Raw genomic sequence first — 20,451 nt, forward strand, 5'->3', positions numbered from 1 at the left:
TGTTGCTACATGATGTACTTTATTGGTTATCTTCTGTCTAGTTCCTGATTACAACTGGAGAGAACCTGGACTATCTGGATGGAGTTCATACTGTGTTTGGGGAAGTGACAGAAGGCATGGACATCTTGACCAAAATTAATGAAGCCTTTGTTGACAAGGATTTTGTTCCATTTCAGGATATCCGGTGAGTCAGGAAAAACTGTATATGTAGCATATAACGCTTGTGGTTTGAGTCCAACTGGACATATGATATTAAAAATTAAACAGAGTGTCTTCATTTAAGGTTTTGTTTGTTGTCACTTTCCAGCAAAATGTCAGAGCAAATAGTATCACAGTCATGATGAGACAAAGTCTTTTTTGCTGCAGGATAAATCACACCGTTATACTGGACGACCCGTTTGATGACCCTCCTGACCTGCCGGTGCCCGATCGATCACCTGAGCCCACCAAAGAGCAGCTAGATGTGAGTACAGCACCACTGTATCATAGAAACACCATTTCAGAAAACAGTGATTACTTCTCTGAACCCTAAAACCTACAGAACGATGTGAAAAGCATGTTATGTATTTTTTTTACCCCATTCATTAGTGAGAAACTGTAAAACAGAAAGAATGGTAAGAATTGCACATTAACTAATCATGTGTGATGTGCCCGTCTGTAGGAAAAATTATCCAAGTCTAAGCTTAGAATTGCGACAATTGCTAACAAATGTGGGCACTTGCAAAACTGCTCTGCATGCTGAGTTTGGGTTCTTTCAATGTTTGTAAAAGAGATTATTATTCAAAACAAGATAATACTCATAAAGCACATTTTATCTACAGAAATGAAGATGGAAAAAATTGCTTTAACAAAATGTAAATACAGTACGTACTGCCAAAATAACCCCAGATGTTTCTGCCTTGGGCTTGCAGAGCGGCCGTATTGGAGCAGATGAAGTGATCGATGATACAGAGGGGAAAGGAGCCGAGGAACTAGAAGAGAGGCTGAAGGAGAAAGAGGCTAAGACTCAGGCCATCCTGCTGGAGATGGTGAGACAAAGAAACTCTGCTCTTAGCCTTCTGCTGAAGATACCAAAGCTTCAGTCCTACGCTCCTCTGTTGTTCCTGCTTTCAGGTGGGCGATCTCCCCGACGCAGATGTGAAGCCTCCAGACAACGTGCTGTTTGTGTGCAAACTGAACCCAGTGACCACAGATGAAGACCTGGAAATCATCTTCTCCCGCTTTGGGCAGATTAAAAGGTGACGCTGACCTTTAAGCTCGCCAAAATATTTGTTCTTTAGTTGTTTATAAATGATTTCTACCTGTGGAAATTTTACATGGTCTGACATTTCTGCTTTACGTTACCTTTTGACCTTACCGCAAATACATGTTTCTTGTGTTTTGTGTAGCTGTGAGATCATCCGAGACTGGAAAAGTGGAGATTCCCTCTGTTACGCTTTTATTGAGTTTGAAAAGGTGAGCATCTTTTGTGTGTAATCATACCCACTTTTCAACCAGTTAATTTGGTCCTGAAGGAAAGAAATTCTGTACATTGTCTGTATGTGAACTAAATCAGCCACTTGTGTACTAACTGCACTTTATCTGCTGGCCGTATTATCCTAAATAAATTACAAATAATCATAAAAATGTACAGTTTGCAGCATATTCAATTATTTTAACCTGGTTATTTTACACTGAAATGGAAGAAAAGTCTACACCTGCCCATATTCATATGATTTCTGAAAACAGAACTGTATCAGCTGGTGATCTGAGCACAATAACTAGTGATGAATACAACACAGACAAGTTAGTCTACTATTCTTAGATGATCTGTCCTTTGGTTGTTGAGCTGTGATTTGTAAACTGCTTATTTTTCTATCTGTTTGGTGCCTTCCAGTCATGGATTTATCCTGGAAGGCTGTTTATTTTTGTCCTCATGCAAGTAGCTTTGCAATTGTCCAACAAGTGGGAAAGTCGGATGAGAGCTAATCGACCAACCGATAAACCAGTCAACCCGTTTTCTTGGGTTTTTTTGAGCCGTAGAGTTGGACTAAATATAAATAAATCCAGTGACATGTCCATGATGTGTGGAATATCCAATATCCTGATACAAGGGAGGTGGATCGCAAGCAGATTTTTACACATTTTTGGGGCTTTACAGTTTCAAGAATCAGTTCAGCGTTTTGGGAAACAGGCTTGTTTTCTTAAATTATGATAATACATCTCATTTCTGGAGTGATTTTTCCAGCCTCTGAGACACTACAGATAAGTTAAAATGATCCTAAACATGCTAAAAGCAGCACTGACTGTGTTTTGTGTGATGCATTTGAGTGTTTCTTGTCTCGATGAGGAAATATGACACATTGCCAAACGTATCAGTGTTTTACATTAATATATTAAAATACGATATATCTGGTGAGAGTCACAAGTGAAATGGAAAACCCCCCTCAGGAAATGAAGATCATAAAGTCAGGTTGCTCTTGTGAGGATGTGTTCATTATATGTTCACGGGTTGTTGGACTCACAATAGAGAAGTGAAAGTTCAGATAAATATATTATCTAATACTAGATTTACCATCGGCCTAGAATATTATTGACTTGCTTGTTCATCATGGAAACTTGGACGTCGTGGAATTTGCTCCAGTTTATGACTGATAATTACCACCTCCACCTCCTCAAGGTAACTTCCCTGTGGTGAACGTAGAACTTGACACACATGTGAAATAATGAGGAACACCGTGTGCACTGTGAGATTTTTCTGTGACTTTGGTGAATCCTCTGCAGAGAGTGTTTTTTAGGGAGGGGATGTGGCGATGTTCTACTTTCCCACTTGTCTTTAACACCTTAATTGACTGTAGTGAAATGGGACAAACCTATTTTGACAAGTGCAGTGAATAATTCCACCGTTAGAGGGTGCTAGGTGGTTTGTTGTAGATAAAATGTGTTCTTCCTTAGACTCCTGCCAGTGTCTTCCATTAAAAAAGCACAATGACTTGATGTAATTTCACTAGTTGTTGTTGTATATGAGCCAAAAATGATGCTGCCATGAACCTGAAAGATAAGTGGCAATTAGGAGGTAAAAATTCCCCTTACACTGACCTTTGATGCTCGCCAAAATATTTGTTCTTTAATTGTTTATAAATGATTTCTACCTGTGGAAATTTTACATGGTCTGACATTTTTGCTTTACGTTACCTTTTGACCTTACTGCAAATATCACATATGGAGAGGTTTTCTATTGACAGACATGTAAAATGAAGTTTTTTGAGTCGAGTTCAGCACAGAAGACAGTCATTGTCTTTATGAAGTCTGCCCTCTCCCTTCAGCATGTTGAACATCTGAGCATGTGTTTGAAGCAGCGGTTTGGCACTTCACTTTAAACATCTCCTCTGTAAACACTTCTGATGAAGAGCTTGATTGTCCTCAGGTATCTGATGACAGACACAAAATGAAGGACAGTTTTTGGAAACAATTCAGTCCGTCAGTCTACACGCTGCAGTGAGATTAGAAAAACTTTTATTTAGAGTTCTTTTATATTGTTTGTCCGGTTTTTGAGTGTGGAATTTGCCAAGAAACTCCCAAGGTGAAAGTTGGAGGAATTTCCATTAAAAGTTCAAATTTGATGTGGATTGGCATGCTTGTTAAACATAAAGGACATATTGTAATCAAAGTTGCAGTTGTAGTTGATTAATAGATTGTCAGTCACTTACTTTTTCTTCTTGTTCAACTTTCCTTTCCTCTGTTTATGTCCTTTGTCTCTACAGCAAGAAGACTGTGAGAAGGCCTACTTCAAAATGGACAATGTGCTCATCGATGATCGACGCATTCACGTAGACTTCAGCCAGTCGGTGGCAAAGATCAAATGGAAAGGGAAAGGTACTAAGGCTGAAACCTCAGTGGTTTGTGTGTTTTGAATGTTTTTATTTGTGTTCTTTAAAGTGAACACCGAAGGGGAGCTAGTTTCTGCCTTCATTGTTGAGTTGACACAAGATGTTACAAACAGTGATTGAGTTTCTCCGTGTCCAAGGTGGTAAATACACTAAAGATGACTTCAAAGCCTACGAGAAGGACGTGGAGAACCGATCCAAACTGGCTCTCAAGGATCAAATGAAGCCCAAACAAGAGTATCCTTGTGGTGTTAATAAGCCAGGATTGAACTTTCCCGTTTTTCGGCTTTGTCATAACACATCGTCCTACAGCATGCAGCCGTACACACCGGTTACTGTGTACTTTTTTGGCGGTTTGATTTGGCAGACCTCCTCAGCTTTGACTTTCTCACCTTCCTGGAAGATTTCCATAACTTTCCCCAAAAGTTCCAAGTACGACCTGCTAATCGACGAGGAAGAGGAGGCGACGAGTCACCGGCACTCTGAGAAGAAACACAAGGAGAAGAAGCATCACCATCATTCAGATGACGAGAACAGCAGGAAGTCCAAGAAGCACAAGGTACCTTCAATCTGTAGCATCTGCTGAACATTTCACTCACTTAGCCAGCACTGTTTTCTAGTAATGGTTCTCCCCATGATAAAATATGCAGCATAGAGTTAATTATCGGGCTTTTTGTGGTGCTGTATTTTTATTTCTGCAATAATTTACTGCAGTAGCCTTGTATTGTCTTGAAGCTACAGGTGCAGACGTGTTCATACAGTTAACAGGACAATGAGAACTTTGTGTGTGTGTTTGTGTAATGCTGTCCTCACTAGTAGAATTTTATTGGTATAGCCCTAGTCATCCATCAAATACAACTCCAAGCTAAACAAAAAATAAGAGTATGGGTTTGAAGAGAAATAGAGAAGGAAATATAAAGAATAAAAAGAACCCCTAAGAAAATAAACCTGTATATCAAAATAACAACACATAAGATAAAAGCCAAGTTAAAATAGGTGAGTTTTAAGTTTTATTTTGAAGATTTCCACACTCTGACCATCTCAAATGGCATGACCTTAACACTGGGCCATGCTCAGATCTGAATATTCCAAACCAGTAGTGAGTCACCTCTTTAAACTGTGAATATTTGACTTTTTGCAGAGGGGGACACACAGTGTTCTCCTGGAACAGTTTGCATAGCTCAGGTGTTAGCCACAAGTTCATACACGTGTTGTAGTATAATGTCATGTCAGGTATCACAGTCCCACACACATGGAGAAGTAAGAAGTTTAGGCCAAAGTTCTAGTTAATTTACAGCAGTGGAGCAGGGTCACATGCAGAAATATCTGTTGAAATGTGTGCTTGATATAAATTTATGCTTTCCAAGTCACAGAGAAAATGTTGTTACAGTTTTAAGGTGAAAAATGTAGACATTGTGTTAATACTTAATCGTCAATATTCACAACATTTCAGCTGTTTCTTTCTTCTACCCGGCTGATTCATGAACTTCGAAATCACTTATCAAAGGTGACACCTGTGGAGAGCAGTATTTCACATCTAGGGCTTTTCCTGTGTGATGAAACACCTGAGCGCTTCAGGAAATACAGATACAAAATTTCAACTAAAACAAACTACAGCAAGGACTCAGATAACACCAGAACCTGTTTGTATTTGCTTGGCTATCAATTCATAGTTCTAATGTTTAATATGGGATTAAACTGACATGCCATGAGTAGTAAAAGCATGTTTAGCGAAGGTACAGTTTCTGTGTGTTTGCAGTTTTGTAAACAGCCGGGTTTCAGTCAGTCAGACACACCAGAGTCTTCTTACAAGAAGCAGGTTTACTGATGTATTTGCATTATTATTGGGTAACTCCAGGGAAAGTGACAGAGCAGTTTCAGATTGCTGTGCAAACCTGAGGCTTGGAACAGGCCTTGACATGCTCAGATGTTCACAAACACACAAACATCACCGGGCTATGTCCCAATTCCATTTTCCCGGATACAGTAAGAAAAAGACTCTGAATTACTGGAATGAAAAAAAAGCCTTTTCACTTTGAATATCATCGTTTGAACATGAATTTCGGGTTAATTATGTTTGCATTGGTATGACAATTTTGCCGTAAAGAGGCAGTCAATGTTGGAATATTTTGTCACAACAATTGTATAGTAGAAAATGTGATATCATAGCAGCTATAATTTATGAATTCGCACTGTGAACCCCAAAACCAGTCGATGGGCCTAAAACCCCACATTTCTATTTAGCTTCTCGGTTGCTCCATGTTGCAAATGAGAAGCCACAAGTGATTTTACTGCCATCAACAATCACTTGCCAACTTTTCGGCCGAACTGCAGGCTGTGCAGATGGGAAACAAATATGGAAGCAAATTGAAAATATATGTCGTAAAATGTCCATGAAGTATAGAACAGTGGACACTCCATGTTTTTCAAATTTCTGTAGACAAAGTAATCAAATAATTTCAACTTTTGTTATGCATTTTTTTTATGATCGATGACATTTTGTTGTAAATTCATTTTATGCATGACACAAAAGACATTTCTGAGCTGTCTTTGTTTCAACTCATGGTTGTGCTGTTTCAACAGAGGAACAGGACTTTATATTGCAGAGAAAAATGAGCCCATAGCGAGTAAAAGTGGAACGAGAGCAAATTAAAAAAGAAGTCCCACAAACTGCTTGGGGTTAAACCCTTTAAACCAGTGGTTGGCAACTGGCGGCCCGTGGGCCAAAACTGGCCGGTCAGGAATAATATCTGGCCCGCCAGATGATTTTGAAAATTTGATTTGGCACGGAGCCAAGCCAGTCCGTCACCGCAACACGAAACTCGCGTGGTCGGCTGCTGCAGGGCATTTCCATGTTTGCGCTACTGGTCGGACACGGTTGTACCAGCCAGATTTCACTGAGTAACAGTGTGTGCAAAACATGTGTGTGTCTCGGGAGTCATTTTTAATACATCTGTGATCAGAATTGAGTCGTGTGTGTCAAGCAGCGGCGATCAGCTGTAGAAGCTCCGCTGCTCACGGTATCGCCGTTGTTCCAGCTACATGTAAAAAATGAGTCTACAAGTCATTCAGAATGTTGCAGCTGTCATGTTAAAACAGGCCTTATTTCCTCTATTTCCTCCTGACATTACCGTCAGTGGTGGCTTGCTGACACTTTATTACCGTGCATGTGTTGGTTTTACGGCACCTGCATTTGTATTGTAAGAGATTACCTGGCTGGCAGCCTAATGTGGTTTGGTATTGATCTAAGTTGTTTACACTGACCTTTGATATTTTGAGTTTCCTTATTGTCATTAAAAATTATCTGTCATCCTGTCATGACTTGCACACAGAGAACAATCTGTTATAGAAGAGATAAAGAAGGTGTGCTTGCCAATGTGCAGCAAGCTATTTCAAATGTAGCCCAGAGTGCTGATGGATGGCTACAGCTGCAGGAAGTTCCGTTTTTTAAGAAAGTACTCATTTAAAATTGAGATGAATAAAAAGAAACCACTTTTTTTGACCACAGAGTTGTGCATCATAATTTTCTAAATTATTGAAAAAAACAAGTATAGAGATGTGATAACTTGATTAAAAAGTAATCAGTAAATACATTGCAGAGGTGCAGATGGAAAACAAATTCAAAGAAAAAATGTTTCAGTAAAGTGTTGGGCCAGAACTTGCTGCCAGAATAGCTTCAGTGTGCTTTGGTATTTATTCTAAAAGTCTCTGGTGCTTCACAGGAGGGATGAACTCCATTCTTCTAAAACATGTCCCCTCATTTGATGTTTTAATGACGGTGATGGAAAGCACTATTGTACAAACTGGCCCTAAATCTCCTGTGAGTGTTGAACTGGGTGAGGTCTGGTGATCGAGCATAGAATCGGATCCACATCATTTCATACTCATAAACCATTCGGTGACATCTCATGGGAGCATTATCATCTTGAAAGAGACCACTCATTGGGATAAAAATCTTTTATCAGGATAAAGGTGGTCACTCAGAGCAGCTTTACACTGATTTTCAGTGACTTTTCCCTCTAAAGGGACAGGTAAACTCAAATCAGGCCAGCAAATTACCCCCAAGCATAACTTATCCACGAGAAGTCCACTCTGTAGGAATCAACAGTCCAAGCCTCATCTTCTCTTGTGGTATGCCACACAAGCACATGTGCTGTGTTAACATATGCACCAGTTAGACATTACATTTTGACCACCAGCCTAATGCTGTGTTGGTCCCCCTTATGTGGTCAAAATGCTCTGAATCATTGGGTATGGATGAGAAGACCTGTCAGGGTGTCCTAAGAGGTCTGTCACCAAGACGTTGACAGTGGATCCTTTGGGTACTCTGGGTTGTGGGCAGTGAGGCCTCGACTTGTTCAGAATGTGGTCTAGGAAGTTTGGAGGTCACATCAACATCTTGAGCGACTGTCATGTTCCTGATTGTTTGATGTTTTTGCAATGTGTTGGGCAAGGGGTAGGCCAGTGACATTTGGGATTACTTTTTGCTTGAGGGAGTGTACTTGTTCTGGGACATTTATTTGGTTGTCGAAGTCCCATCAGGAAATCCAAGGTTTTCCAGCAGAATACCAGTTAGTACCAATAAGATAAGATAAGATAGACTTTATTAATCTCACAAAGGAGAAATTTAACATTACAGGGCTCTTAGAAACAAAAACAAAAAACAGGAGTGCAAAAGTCACGAAAGTGCAAGAACAAGATAATAAATATTGCACATAACAACTACACAGTAGTGTTATACAGTCTGATGGCAGTGGGGATGAAGGACCTGCGGTAGCGCTCCTTCTTGCACTGAGGGTGTCTGAGTCTCGTGCTAAAGGAGCTGCTCAGCTCCACTACAGTCCGGTGCAGTGGGTGGGAGCTGTTGTCCATGATGGATGAGAGCTTGGTCAACATCCTCCTCTCACCCACATCCATCACAGAGTCCAGTGGGCAGCCCAGGACAGAGCTGGCCCTCTTGGTCAGCTTGTTCAGTCTCTTCATGTCCCGCTCTGTGCTGCCCGGGGCCCAGCAGACGACAGCATAGAGGAAAGCAGAGGCTACCACAGTGTCGTAGAAAGTCCTTAGTAGAGGTCTGCACACTCCGAAGGACCTCAGCCTCCTCAGAAGGTGGAGGCGACTCTGGCCCTTCTTGTACAGAGCATCGGTGTTGTGGGACCAGTCCAGTTTATTGTTGAGGTGAACACCCAGGTACTTGAAACTGTCCACTGTTTCAATGTCCTGCCCCTGGATGTTCACTGGTGGATGTGGGAGTGTCCTTCTCCTGAAGTCGACCACCATCTCCTTCGTCTTACTGGTGTTGAGGCACAGATGGTTGCGCTCACACCAGTCCACAAAGTCCATGATGACCGACCGATACTCCAGCTCGTTCCCCTCAGACACACGGCCCACAATGGCGGAGTCATCAGAGAACTTCTGGAGATGGCAGCTGTCCGTGTTGTAGGTGAAGTCCGAGGTGTAGATGGTGAAGAGGAAGGGTGAGAGGACGGTGCCCTGGGGCGCCCCCGTGCTGCAGACTACCACCTCTGACTCACAGCCGCGCAGCCGCACGTACTGTGGACGGTCAGTGAGGTAGTCAGTGGTCCAGGCAGCGAGATGTCCATCCACTCCCGCGTCCACCAGCTTCCCCCGCAGCAGCGCCGGCCTGATGGTGTTGAAGGCGCTGGAGAAGTCAAAGAACATGACTCTCACAGCGCTGCTGGCGCTCTCCAGGTGAGTGAGCGCTCGCTGCAGCAGGTAGATGACGGCGTCTTCTACCCCCATGTTGGGCCTGTAGGCAAACTGCAGCGGGTCCAGGTCGGAGCTCACCACTGAGCGGAGGTAGTGGAGGAGGAGCCTCTCCATGGTCTTCATGAGGTGGGAGGTGAGGGCGACAGGTCTGTAGTGGGCCAGTTCCTTGGCGTGAGCTGTTTTAGGGACTGGGACCACACAGGAGGTTTTCCACAGGACGGGGCCCCGCTCCAGGCTGAGGCTCAGGTTGTAGAGGTGGCAGAGGACCTCACAGAGCTGGTCCGCGCAGGTCCTCAGCAGCCTGGGGCTGATGCCGTCTGGTCCAGCAGATTTCCTCTGCTTCAGTCGCCTCAGCTCTCTCCTCACCTGGTCCGGTGTGAAGGAGAGGGGGGAGTGAGGGGGGGAGTGAGGTGGGCTGCAGGGGGTGGGAGTAGTTCATGTGGGTGAGTTGGGGGCCGGTGAAGGTGTCGCAGGAAGGGGAGGGTCTGCTGGGCTGGGGATGTGTGAAGAGGGGGGAGCAGGAAAGGGGGCAGAGGGGGTGGGGGGAGAGTCAAATCTGTTAAAGTAACAGTTCTGCTCGTCCGCCCTGCGCTGGTCCCCATCAGCTGTCCCTCTGGCACTCTGTCCATGTCCAGAAATGTTCTTAAGTCCTCTCCACACGTCCCGCGCATTGTTCTGAACCAGCTTCTCCTCCAGCCTCTTCCCATAGTCCTTCTTGGCCCTTCTGATCCGCCACTGGAGCTCATGCTGCACTCTCTTCTGCTCCTCTCTGTCCCCTGAGATGAAAGCCCGTTTCTTCTGGTTCAGGAGGCCTTTGAGCTCAGGGGTGACCCAGGGGTGGTTGTTGGAGAAGCACCGTACCGTCCGAGTTGGCACAGTGCTGTCCACGCAGAAGTTGATGTAATCTGTGACGCAATGCGTGAGGCCATCGATGTCGTCTCCATGAGGACTGTAGAGCACGCTCCAGTCTGTGGTCTGGAAACAGTCTCTGAGTCTCTCACTGGCCTCATCTGTCCATGCCTTCACAGTTCTCTTGTGCACAGGTCCTCTTCTCACATTGGGTGTGTAGTGGGGGAGCAGATGAACCAGGTTGTGGTCCGAGCGGCCCAGTGGGGGGAGGGGGGCAGCGGTGTAGGCGCCTTTCACATTCACATACAGTAAGTCCAGTGTCTTGTTGCCCCGCGTGTGACACGTGACATACTGTGTGAAAGTAGGGAGAAAGGCAGAGAGGGAGGCGTGGTTGAAGTCTCCACTGATCAGGACGAGCGCCCAGGGATGGCGGCTCTGGGCTTCGCTTACGGCACTGTGGAGTCTTTCACACGCTGTCCCTGCATGAGCTGATGGTGGGATGTACACGCAAAACACAATCACGTGCGAGAACTCCCTCGGTAGATAATACGGCCGCAGCGCCACCGTAAGCATCTCCAAGTCCCGCGTGCACAGCTGTTCCTTCACATGCACGTTTGCTGGGTTACACCACCGCTCATTCACGTACACAGCCAATCCTCCCCCAGACTTTTTGCCGCTTCCCACCACGTTCCGGTCCGCGCGCGCGAGTGTACAACCGTTCAGGGAAACCACAGAGTCCGGTGTATGTCCATTCAGCCACGTCTCCGTGAAACACATGAGGCTACACTCACGATGCTCCTTCAGCCGCGTCAGCGTGGCCAGCTCCTCTACCTTGTTGGTGATGGAGAGGACGTTCCCCATGATGATAGAGGGAAAGTAAGTCCTGCGCTTTCGCCGTCCTCCTCTGCAGCCTCTTCTTTTCCTCCGTATCTCCGCGGGGACATGGGGCCTCTCCGTGTAGAGAAAGGATGAGCTGCGGAGGCCGAGAAGGGTCTCACGTGTGTAGCGTCTTTGTTCCTCAGAGCGGCCGCCGCTGTGCCCAGAGGGCTCACCTGAAGCAAGTCCAAAAAGTGCAAAAAACAGCACAACTCCGAATAAAAGTGTGATAAAAGTGGGTTTCCTATATGCACGATTGCACAAAGCTTCACCCACTTTAAGGAAAAATAGGAAAAAGTGCCTATTTACAATAGAAAAAACGAAAAGTAAGAAAAAAGGGTTGAGAGCTCCCGTAACCAGCTGCTGCTCGCACAGCGCCATCTTAAGAGCATGAGATCACATCCACACGCTATGATATACGCTATGATCAACGTTATTCACTTCACCTCTCAGTAGTCATAATGTTGTGACTGATCGATGTACATACATGTATATTTTTGATACACTGCCCGGGGAAGTTAAAGAGAGCATCAGCCGAGACACCACCTTTACGAATGGCTTAGAGCACAACAGCCACGACCGAGAGAGGCTGGCAGTAATCGATTGAAGACACTTTTTATTATTTTATTATCCAAAAAACGAATGCATTTTCTGAATTATTTCAGTAGGATGTCTTAGTTGCTTATATTCTAGTACAGTTTTGAAAAGATGCAGAATGCTTTTGTTGTTGCAAATTATGTATCTATTTCAGCATTTTTTCATAGCTTGTAGGAATAAAAACTAGAAATCTAGCTTCTTTAAGACCACTGGCACAGTATGTATATTTGTTATAATTGTTTTAGGTACTCGGGTGTACTTTAAATCACCGGAAACAATCTTTTTGTCTTAACTGTTACTATTTTATTTTTATCTTTTTTTTTTTTTTTTTTTTACAGTGAGGGCTTTCACAAACAAAAGGCCAAAAATGAATAATTCATGTTGTCACTTTTTCAACCAGACACCATTCACACAACAATATCCATGTGTGATAGAAGCAAACGCAATGCAGCAGTCCTTTCTTGGTAGTTTTAACCTGTTGTTGAACTCATAGTCAGTGTACATGCACATATATATATATATATATATATATATATATATATATATATATAAAACCTACAGGAAGCTCTGCGTGACATAGAATATATTTGCGGTAACCAGATTCTATCAAAAAACAAAAAAAATCTCCACTGCTCAGCACAATTGTAAAGCCACGAGTGACTCAGCTGCAGTCAACAGTCATATGACAAAAAATTTACAGAATATCCAGTGGAATTGTAGGCTGTGTTCATACAGAGCAAATAAGACACAAATACAAGACTTTTGTTCTGCTCCTAGCCATATTTGTTCTGTTTTCATAGAGGTGCAGAATTTTATATTGCAATGAAAAATGAGCCCACAGTGAGTAGAAATGTGACAACGCCTGCAATGTACTTGGGATTGAGAGGTTTTAGCATTTGGACTTGCAAACATTTGATCTCAAGGAAAAAACAATTATCTTCAATTAGGACTGGGTGATAAATTGAATTAATTCGATTAATTCGCCTTTTTAAATTTGCCAAATCGTAAAATCGAGTCGCGCTTAAACATATAACAATACAGATTCTTCTTCTGTCTTTCACGACTTGTGCACTGGCATTTGCTTCCGCCTCTCATCTCCCTCCGCCAAAACACTCACATCCCCGTCAAGGCGGACACAACAGCAGACGAAGAGTTGATCGCGAGAAAAGGGCCTCATGTTACATTGATTATATGGAAGTGGTTCGGCTTTGACAAGACTGACACAGAGCAAACTACAGTCACGTGCAAGGTTTGCAAAAGTACTGTGAAAACGAAGAGTCACAGCACAACTTAACCTCTTTCAGCACCTCCGGCAGAGGCATCCTAAAGAATGGGAAGAGTGCTCACAGCTACGGGAGCGCGGCATGGCTAGCACTAGCCATAGCAAACAGAGCGCAAAGAAACAACAAAAATCGATTAAAATCGTAATCGTCCAAAATGACTAAAAAAAATCGCGATTTTATTTTTTGGCCATATCGCCCAGCCCTATCTTCAATCATTTCTTTTTTTGGGTAATCAACAGTATTTCTTGGTAGCACTTTATGATTAAGAAATCAAAGTCACATCTGTTGATAACAATCAATAAAACTCTTCACAAGATGAGTAGTTAGTCTCAGAGGTGAGTCAAAGCTTGTACTCAGGATGAATAAGCTCTAAACACAATAGTTCTTTTTAGATTATTACAAGACTCCAGAATTAACCTTGATTTGTCTGTCATCAGTAAACCTAACCACACCCACATACACACATCCAGAATCCTTTGATTAAACATGTCATGCTTCCGAAAGAGTTGCCACATAATGTTGTACATTTCCCAAAAATACATTGATTGTTTGGAGCCTGGCATATGAGATGACCCTGACTTTTTCCAACACAAGTTCCAGGAAAAAATGGTTTTCATACTTGAGAAAATGTGGTTATAATTGAAACAAATCAAATGCAAACAAACCAAAATACAAAATTATCCTTCATGAAAACCACAAGAGTGACGAGCGAAAATCTTTGAAAATAGCCTCATGCGTGTAACTTTTTCATCTTTTGTCCTAACTATGTTTTCCCCTTCATATCCCACATTTCCAGGAGAGTGATGAGAGCCGGCGTGACAGGAAAACCGTCCGTCAACGCTCTCGATCGCGATCCAGGTCCAGAGACCGTGACCACAAACACAGCAAGTCGCGGATGAAACATGGGAAAGAAGGCCGAGATAAAGGCCACAGCCACAGAGACCGCAGTCGCAGTCGCAGTCGCTCGCCCAGGAAGTCCAAGGATAAAGACAGGAGTAGATACAGATGAGGCAGGATAAAAGGAAAGATGCTTCTCCTTAATCTTACTGAGTATCTTAGTGGCACAGCTCTTGCATGTGATGTTTATCAGCTTAAACTTCCCCTAAAATCACTTACTTTGACTTCTAGAAATAACAGCTTCGTGTCACATTGTCTCAATCAGCAAAACCGAATGGAAAGACATTGGTTTTTTTTACATGAACATTAAAAAAAATCACCATAATGTGGTCGCATCAGTTCATCAGTATCAACATTTCATTTGAATACCATGACAGACTTCCCCAGTCTCAGTGTCGTCTACTTCCTCACCACCATCCTCTTCCTCTTACACTCTGCCTGATTTAGAATAGATGTGGTAGATGATTAATATCCCACCTTTGACTTTTTTACTGGTGGGATTTTTGTTTTTTACATCTATAAAATGTCGGCGTGGAAAATCGCTGTAGAGTGTCTCCACTGTGCTGAGGGAATTCACTGGTGTCTCCCTCCACCCACCTCATCGAGCCGGGGTGATGCACCGACTCAAAATGTCACTTCACAAAAACTCTGAGCGGATATCTCTGCCTGCAAGTTCAGGGTAAATTTAGAGGAAACTTTAGATGTAAGATAAGTAGAAAGCATTATTAAAATGTAGCGTATTAACAATTAATCACTTTGTAGAAGGAATACTGTGTAAATTGAGGCTTTGTCAGCTGTTAAAACTAGAGCCTGACTGACACTTAATACTTAATGTTTGGGGCTGATTTAGAAAATTACAATATCACTATAATTACTGCAATTCTTTATATACAGTGCTTAACAAATTTATTAGACAACCCGTCATTACAAAAAAACAACAAAACACAAATATTTTAGAAATCAACCAGAAACTTGTTTCAAACTAAAAATTGTATTGTTATTTATGAGGCAAATAACAAACTGGAACAACTAAACAGTTCGTCTTCACATATATTACCCAAAATTCTTGGCCCTAATACCAACTTGTGTTCTTTCTAGCAGTGCTTTTATGTACTTTTTGGTGTCTCTTTTGTTATTGAGTTCCAAATAGTTTCTAGCCAGCACTCTGGAACTTTCTGAGAAGTCAAAAATTAATCAAGAATAACACACAAACACTAAAGCTAATTTTTCTGATCAGGAATGCAAGCAATAATAATTTGGCATCTCAATCAAAAAGTATGTGCTTTACTGTTTTTTTCTGCTTTTTTGTAAAACGGTGAATTTGAAAATCCATGGATATCTGTGTAGGTTCTCATTCATCCAGGCCATGGTTATCCAAAGTAGTTTAAATAAATCCACTGGACTTTAAGAAAGTTCCTTGAAGACGTTTCACCGCTCATCCAAGAGGCTTCTTCAGTTCTGGTGGTGGTTGGTGTTGCCTCAGCTTTTTAAACCTCTGTGAGGTGTGTCCAGGGCTATTATTCCAACGACCCATACCAATACTCGTCTGACTACTCAACGATGGTCGTTGTGAGTATCGGTGGGGGTCGTTGAAATGCACAGATGTCACTGAGCTCTCATGTGCTAATGGTGGTCATTAGCATGAGTCTGCTGAGTAGTTCTTTTGGGGAGTTTAGAAAGGACCTGGTCGTTGGAATAATAGCCCTGGACACACCTCACAGAGGTTTAAAAAGCTGAGGCAACATGTCTTCAGGGAACTTTCTTAAGTCCAATGGATTGATTTAAACTTTGGAAAATCCAAGGATAACAACAATTATTATATTTTAGCATTAAATATATTTTGATTAAAGAGCATGCACATACTGGTGGATTAACCATTACAGAAACATAAACAGATGGTTTTTTTCATCAGCAATACTGTTAATTTAGGGCAGCTGTGGCAAACACTTAACACTGGATGGTGCTCTCAGAGACCGAGACCACAATCACAGCAAGTCGTGGAAATTTGTTAAACACTATATACATATATATATATATAGTATAACAGGTAAAATGAAAAGAGGAAATTCTTTGTTCATTAATTTTCCAGCAATGTATTTCACAAATTAGTGAGCATCTTACCACTAAGACACCACTGGACTCCACACCATCCTCTCAGTTGTGATACCTACTCTGCTACATGTGCTGCAAAACACACTTTCCTGGACAAACTGCAGTGATTTTGTAGCTTGTCCAGTGAAGTATTTAATCCTGGAATTTTAGCTGCTTTAATGTTGCTTTTCAACATTAAATCATGGTCAGTTTAATGTGGCCTTTTGAGAAAAATTTGCATAAAAAAAACTCTTTATTGTCAAAGTGAACACAGGTTTCTTCAAAGGGATGTCAGCGAATTAAAAAGATAGAATAAGTGATTGCATAAGTACTCTTTAAAGTGACTCATCTAATTCAACATGGGTGCAGCCAACTGGTGCTGGAAGTCACACAGTTGATAAAATGGGGATCATCTGAGAGCAGGGAATGTGTTGAAAGTTATTGTAGTATAAAGACACCTTAATCTGGAAGGTCCAGTCACTGGTGAATCAGTACTCCTTAACATAACTACACCATTAAGATGAAAAGAGCACTCCCAGTAACTCAATAAAAAGGTAATTAAAAGTGTAAGTTGAGACTGATACAAGAAAATGTCCCTTGAAGTACAATAATATCTATGATTAAGAAATGGAGGAAATATGGGATAAATCCTCAAAAACTGAAAAGACGAGCGGCCACCACGACGCCTATGACTCCTTCGAGGTATGAGATGGCACCATTCCTGAACCATCTTCAACGATGTTCGATTAAAAGAAAAAAAAACATTCATATCAGAACATATTAAAGATCGAATTAAGTGTTTTGAAATAAAGTATATAGAATGTCTTGAAAAGCGAAAAAAGACATAAAACAAATACAATATATTGTGATGCCAAACTGGATCTCAAGGAGGACAAATATCTTAAATGTTTTCATATTTAAGGGAGTTTTTGGTTAGTATACTTTGCTTTTGAGTAGCCTTGTGTAATTAAGAAATCAACATCAGATTTAGTGATAACAAGCAAGTCATAGTAGTTATTAGACAAATTACTAGTACAAGTTTCTAGACGAGTCAAACCTTTCAGTCAGGATGATGAGGCTTTATTTTTGGGTTATTTCAAGACTCGAGAGTTCACTTAAGTTATCTGTCATCAGTAAACGGAACCACATACAGACATCCAGAATCCTTTTAATTTAACACGTCATTCTTCAGAAAGAGTCACCACACAATGTTTTCAATTTCCCGAAAATACTGTGCCGTTCTGTAGGTGCGGAGGAGGAGTGTGTGTGTGTGTGTGGTGAACAGCAATGGAAATAAGCCTTCCGGAGTGATCTCTAGAGGGGTGAACCCAGCAAAACTGAAAGCTGACAGCACTGAGCAGAGTGGAAAAAAGGGGTTACACTGCTTCACTCCCACAGATGGAACCACTGGTAGAGACTTCCCCGGCCTCCCACACAGTGAATGCACTTCTCTCTCACCTTTAACCTTCTGCAAACATCACAGAGTGAAGACCAACATGCCCAAACGGGGCCCGGCTCTTTCTGAACTGAACCCTTTGACCTGTAAAGTGAGTTTGTTGTGAATTGAACGTGCAGAATTTAGTTGAAGAGTCACATTCTGCACTGACACAAGCCCAGGGTGTTGACCCATGAATGTTGCATTGTTCTCTACTGTTTTACTCTCTTACTCATGTCATCAGGTCTTTCCATAAGAAAAGCAGGAATGCTGATGAACTGTTGTGATAGGTGAGGTGAGCTGAAATGCAAAAGCTGTCAGTCCAAATGGTCACGCACACATGCTTACCTGCTGTTGCTCATTTAGTCATGCAGATACACTGACTGGAAGTGTTCTGTATACAAGTCACAGATTTAATGGAAGGTCAGAGGTACCTGCACTGATGTTTTATTTTTTATTTCAAAAATGATTTGTCTCTGGTTCATCTGCAAAGACAAGAATGGAAATAAAAGATAGATGGTTTACTGTAGGACAAAAGCAAACATTTTATTTTACATTTCCAACTGTGTAAGTAGGAAACTAGAAAAGGTAAAACTTACTGAAGAAAGTCAAAGTGGGTTCATGTAAGCTGAAAACTGCTGTTGTAACCAGTGTAAATAGACATATAAAGTGTAGTTTGTTTAAGATTCATAAGATTTACAGCTGAAGATGAAGCACTGAAAGAACTCGAAATGTCCATCTTCAGCTGAAAGGAAGTGAAGTGTCGTCAGAAATGTAAGCAATGAAAGGACTTTAATGATGATGCACTGAAAAGAGTCAAAGTGTCAGTTGAACTTAAAATGAAAGGATGTGAAGCATCGTCAGAAGTGTAAGGAGTTCAATGCATCAGTTTTGAAATGTTTCATGAAGCACCAAAAGGAGTTTTATGAATCAATATTGAAATGTTTGATGAAGCCAATTGAACATGAAAAACTGAAAGGATATTGCGTGTTACAGTTGAAAATCTCAGAAATATAAGCAGTGCAAAAAACATACAGATGAACATAAGTGGAAAAAATATAAGTCTAAAGTGTCAAATATGCAGTGTTCTAACAAAATAAAAATCCAAGTATACAGTGTAATAAATAGTAATGTATTTGTGTTACTACACAGAGACATAGTTATTTCACATTATGGAATGTTAACTCCAGAAGTGAAGTGAAAAATTTGTTAACTGTGTTAAAGTGTTTGATGAAGCACTGAAAGGTGAAGTGTAAGTGTTGATGGTTGCTGAAGACATACATCCATTTTCTTCCACTTATCTTAGTTGAAGCAGATCATTCTAAATGTTTGTCTCTTCAGCAACATTTTTCAGTTTTTATCTGGGGATTCTTATGTGTTATCAGGCCAGATGAGGTATGTAGTCCCTTCGCCAAGTTCTGGGTCTGCTTCAGGGCCTTCTACAGCAAAGCTTCAATGGAAGTTGCCCAGGAGGATTCTGAATCAGATGCCTGAACCACCTCAGATGATTCCTTTTGACGCAAAGGAGCAGCGACTCTATTCCAAGCTCCCTCTGGATTTCCAAGTTATTTCTAAGGCTGAGTCCAGACACCCTGCCGAGGAAACTCATTTTAGCTGCTTGTATCTGAGTCCTCATTCGTTCAGTCACTACCCAGAGCTGGTGATCATATGTGAGGGTTGGAATGTAGCTCGTCTGGTAAATCGATAGCTTTACCTTCAGCTCCCTCTGGTACAACATCTATATTACTGCTGACCAGTCCTTTTGTCCATCTCAAGCTCCATCTTCATGTCACTCATGAATAAGATCTTCAGTTAAAGTTCTTTGATTGTGGCAGAGATCCACTGTGTCTGACAAAGAACCACGGCCTCAGATTTGAAGGTGCTGACGATAAGGTCACGGCCTGATGAAACCAACAGAACCACATCATCCGCAAACAGCAGAGATGCAACCCTGAGGTGTTCCATAGTAAAACATGTTTCCAATGCTGAGGCTTCACTTGAAATTGTTCAAACCTCTGTTTAGAGTTACAGATGCACATTAGATGACAACTAAAGGTGACACTACTGAGATGAAGGAAGCTGCCTCTCCCACACATTCTCTGTGGCTTGCGAGTCTGAAGCTTGCAGAAAATTTGCTACAAAGTTTGAGGCTTTGATCTTTGTCCTTTCAGTGCTGTCACTTGGCCCTGTTCACATCTTGTATTAGCTTGTGTCTAGATGTGATGCACCCAAGACATACTGAGGTCCGCTCTCTCAGACCACATTCAGAGGCGATCACATAAAGCCACGTTTTAATAGCACATGAATGCTGAAGAAATGATTACTCAACTGAAGCCCTCTGCATCAATCCTTCCATTCATCCATTCTCTGTACACTGCTTTATCCTCACGAGGGTCGCGGGGGGTGCTGGAGCCTATCCCAGCTGACTTGGGCAAAGGCAGGGGACACCCTGGACAGGTCGCCAGTCTGTCACAGGGCTACATATACAGACAAACAATCACACTCACATTCACACCTACGGGCAATTAACCTCAGCATATTTTTGGACAGTGGGAGGAAGCCGGAGTGCACAGGGAGAACATGCAAACTCCATCTCTGCATCAATGAAAGTCCATAATCATTTACATTCTGTTTAGCATAAGCTCACTTTGTCAACTGTGTATGAAAATGTTCATGGCCTACAGAGATATGTTGTAGGATCATCAAACATTTCACAATTTGGTTTGTCTCAAACATGACGAAAAATAAACAGAAATGATGCGTGCTATACTTTTTGAAAATATTTTTTGTCATCTATTTTCTATATTTTCTATTTATTTTACTTATT

General features: G+C 41.9%; 1 protein-coding gene across 1 annotated transcript in view; it reads left to right on the forward strand.

The window, feature by feature from the left end:
- ppil4 (peptidylprolyl isomerase (cyclophilin)-like 4) overlaps positions 1-20,393 on the forward strand; it is a 27,989-nt gene extending 7,596 nt beyond the window's left edge. The window contains exons 5-13 of the mRNA XM_022216321.2: positions 42-184; positions 367-463; positions 912-1,028; positions 1,114-1,238; positions 1,389-1,455; positions 3,744-3,855; positions 4,007-4,103; positions 4,293-4,425; positions 13,998-20,393. Of these exons, the coding sequence (XP_022072013.1) occupies positions 42-184; positions 367-463; positions 912-1,028; positions 1,114-1,238; positions 1,389-1,455; positions 3,744-3,855; positions 4,007-4,103; positions 4,293-4,425; positions 13,998-14,210 (1,104 nt within the window). The 3' untranslated portion in view covers positions 14,211-20,393. The remainder of the gene's footprint in view (positions 1-41; positions 185-366; positions 464-911; positions 1,029-1,113; positions 1,239-1,388; positions 1,456-3,743; positions 3,856-4,006; positions 4,104-4,292; positions 4,426-13,997) is intronic.
- Positions 20,394-20,451: the final 58 nt, after the last annotated feature.

The sequence above is a fragment of the Acanthochromis polyacanthus genome, chromosome 16 (assembly GCF_021347895.1).
Source record: "Acanthochromis polyacanthus isolate Apoly-LR-REF ecotype Palm Island chromosome 16, KAUST_Apoly_ChrSc, whole genome shotgun sequence".
NCBI classification, from domain to species: Eukaryota; Metazoa; Chordata; class Actinopteri; family Pomacentridae; genus Acanthochromis; species Acanthochromis polyacanthus.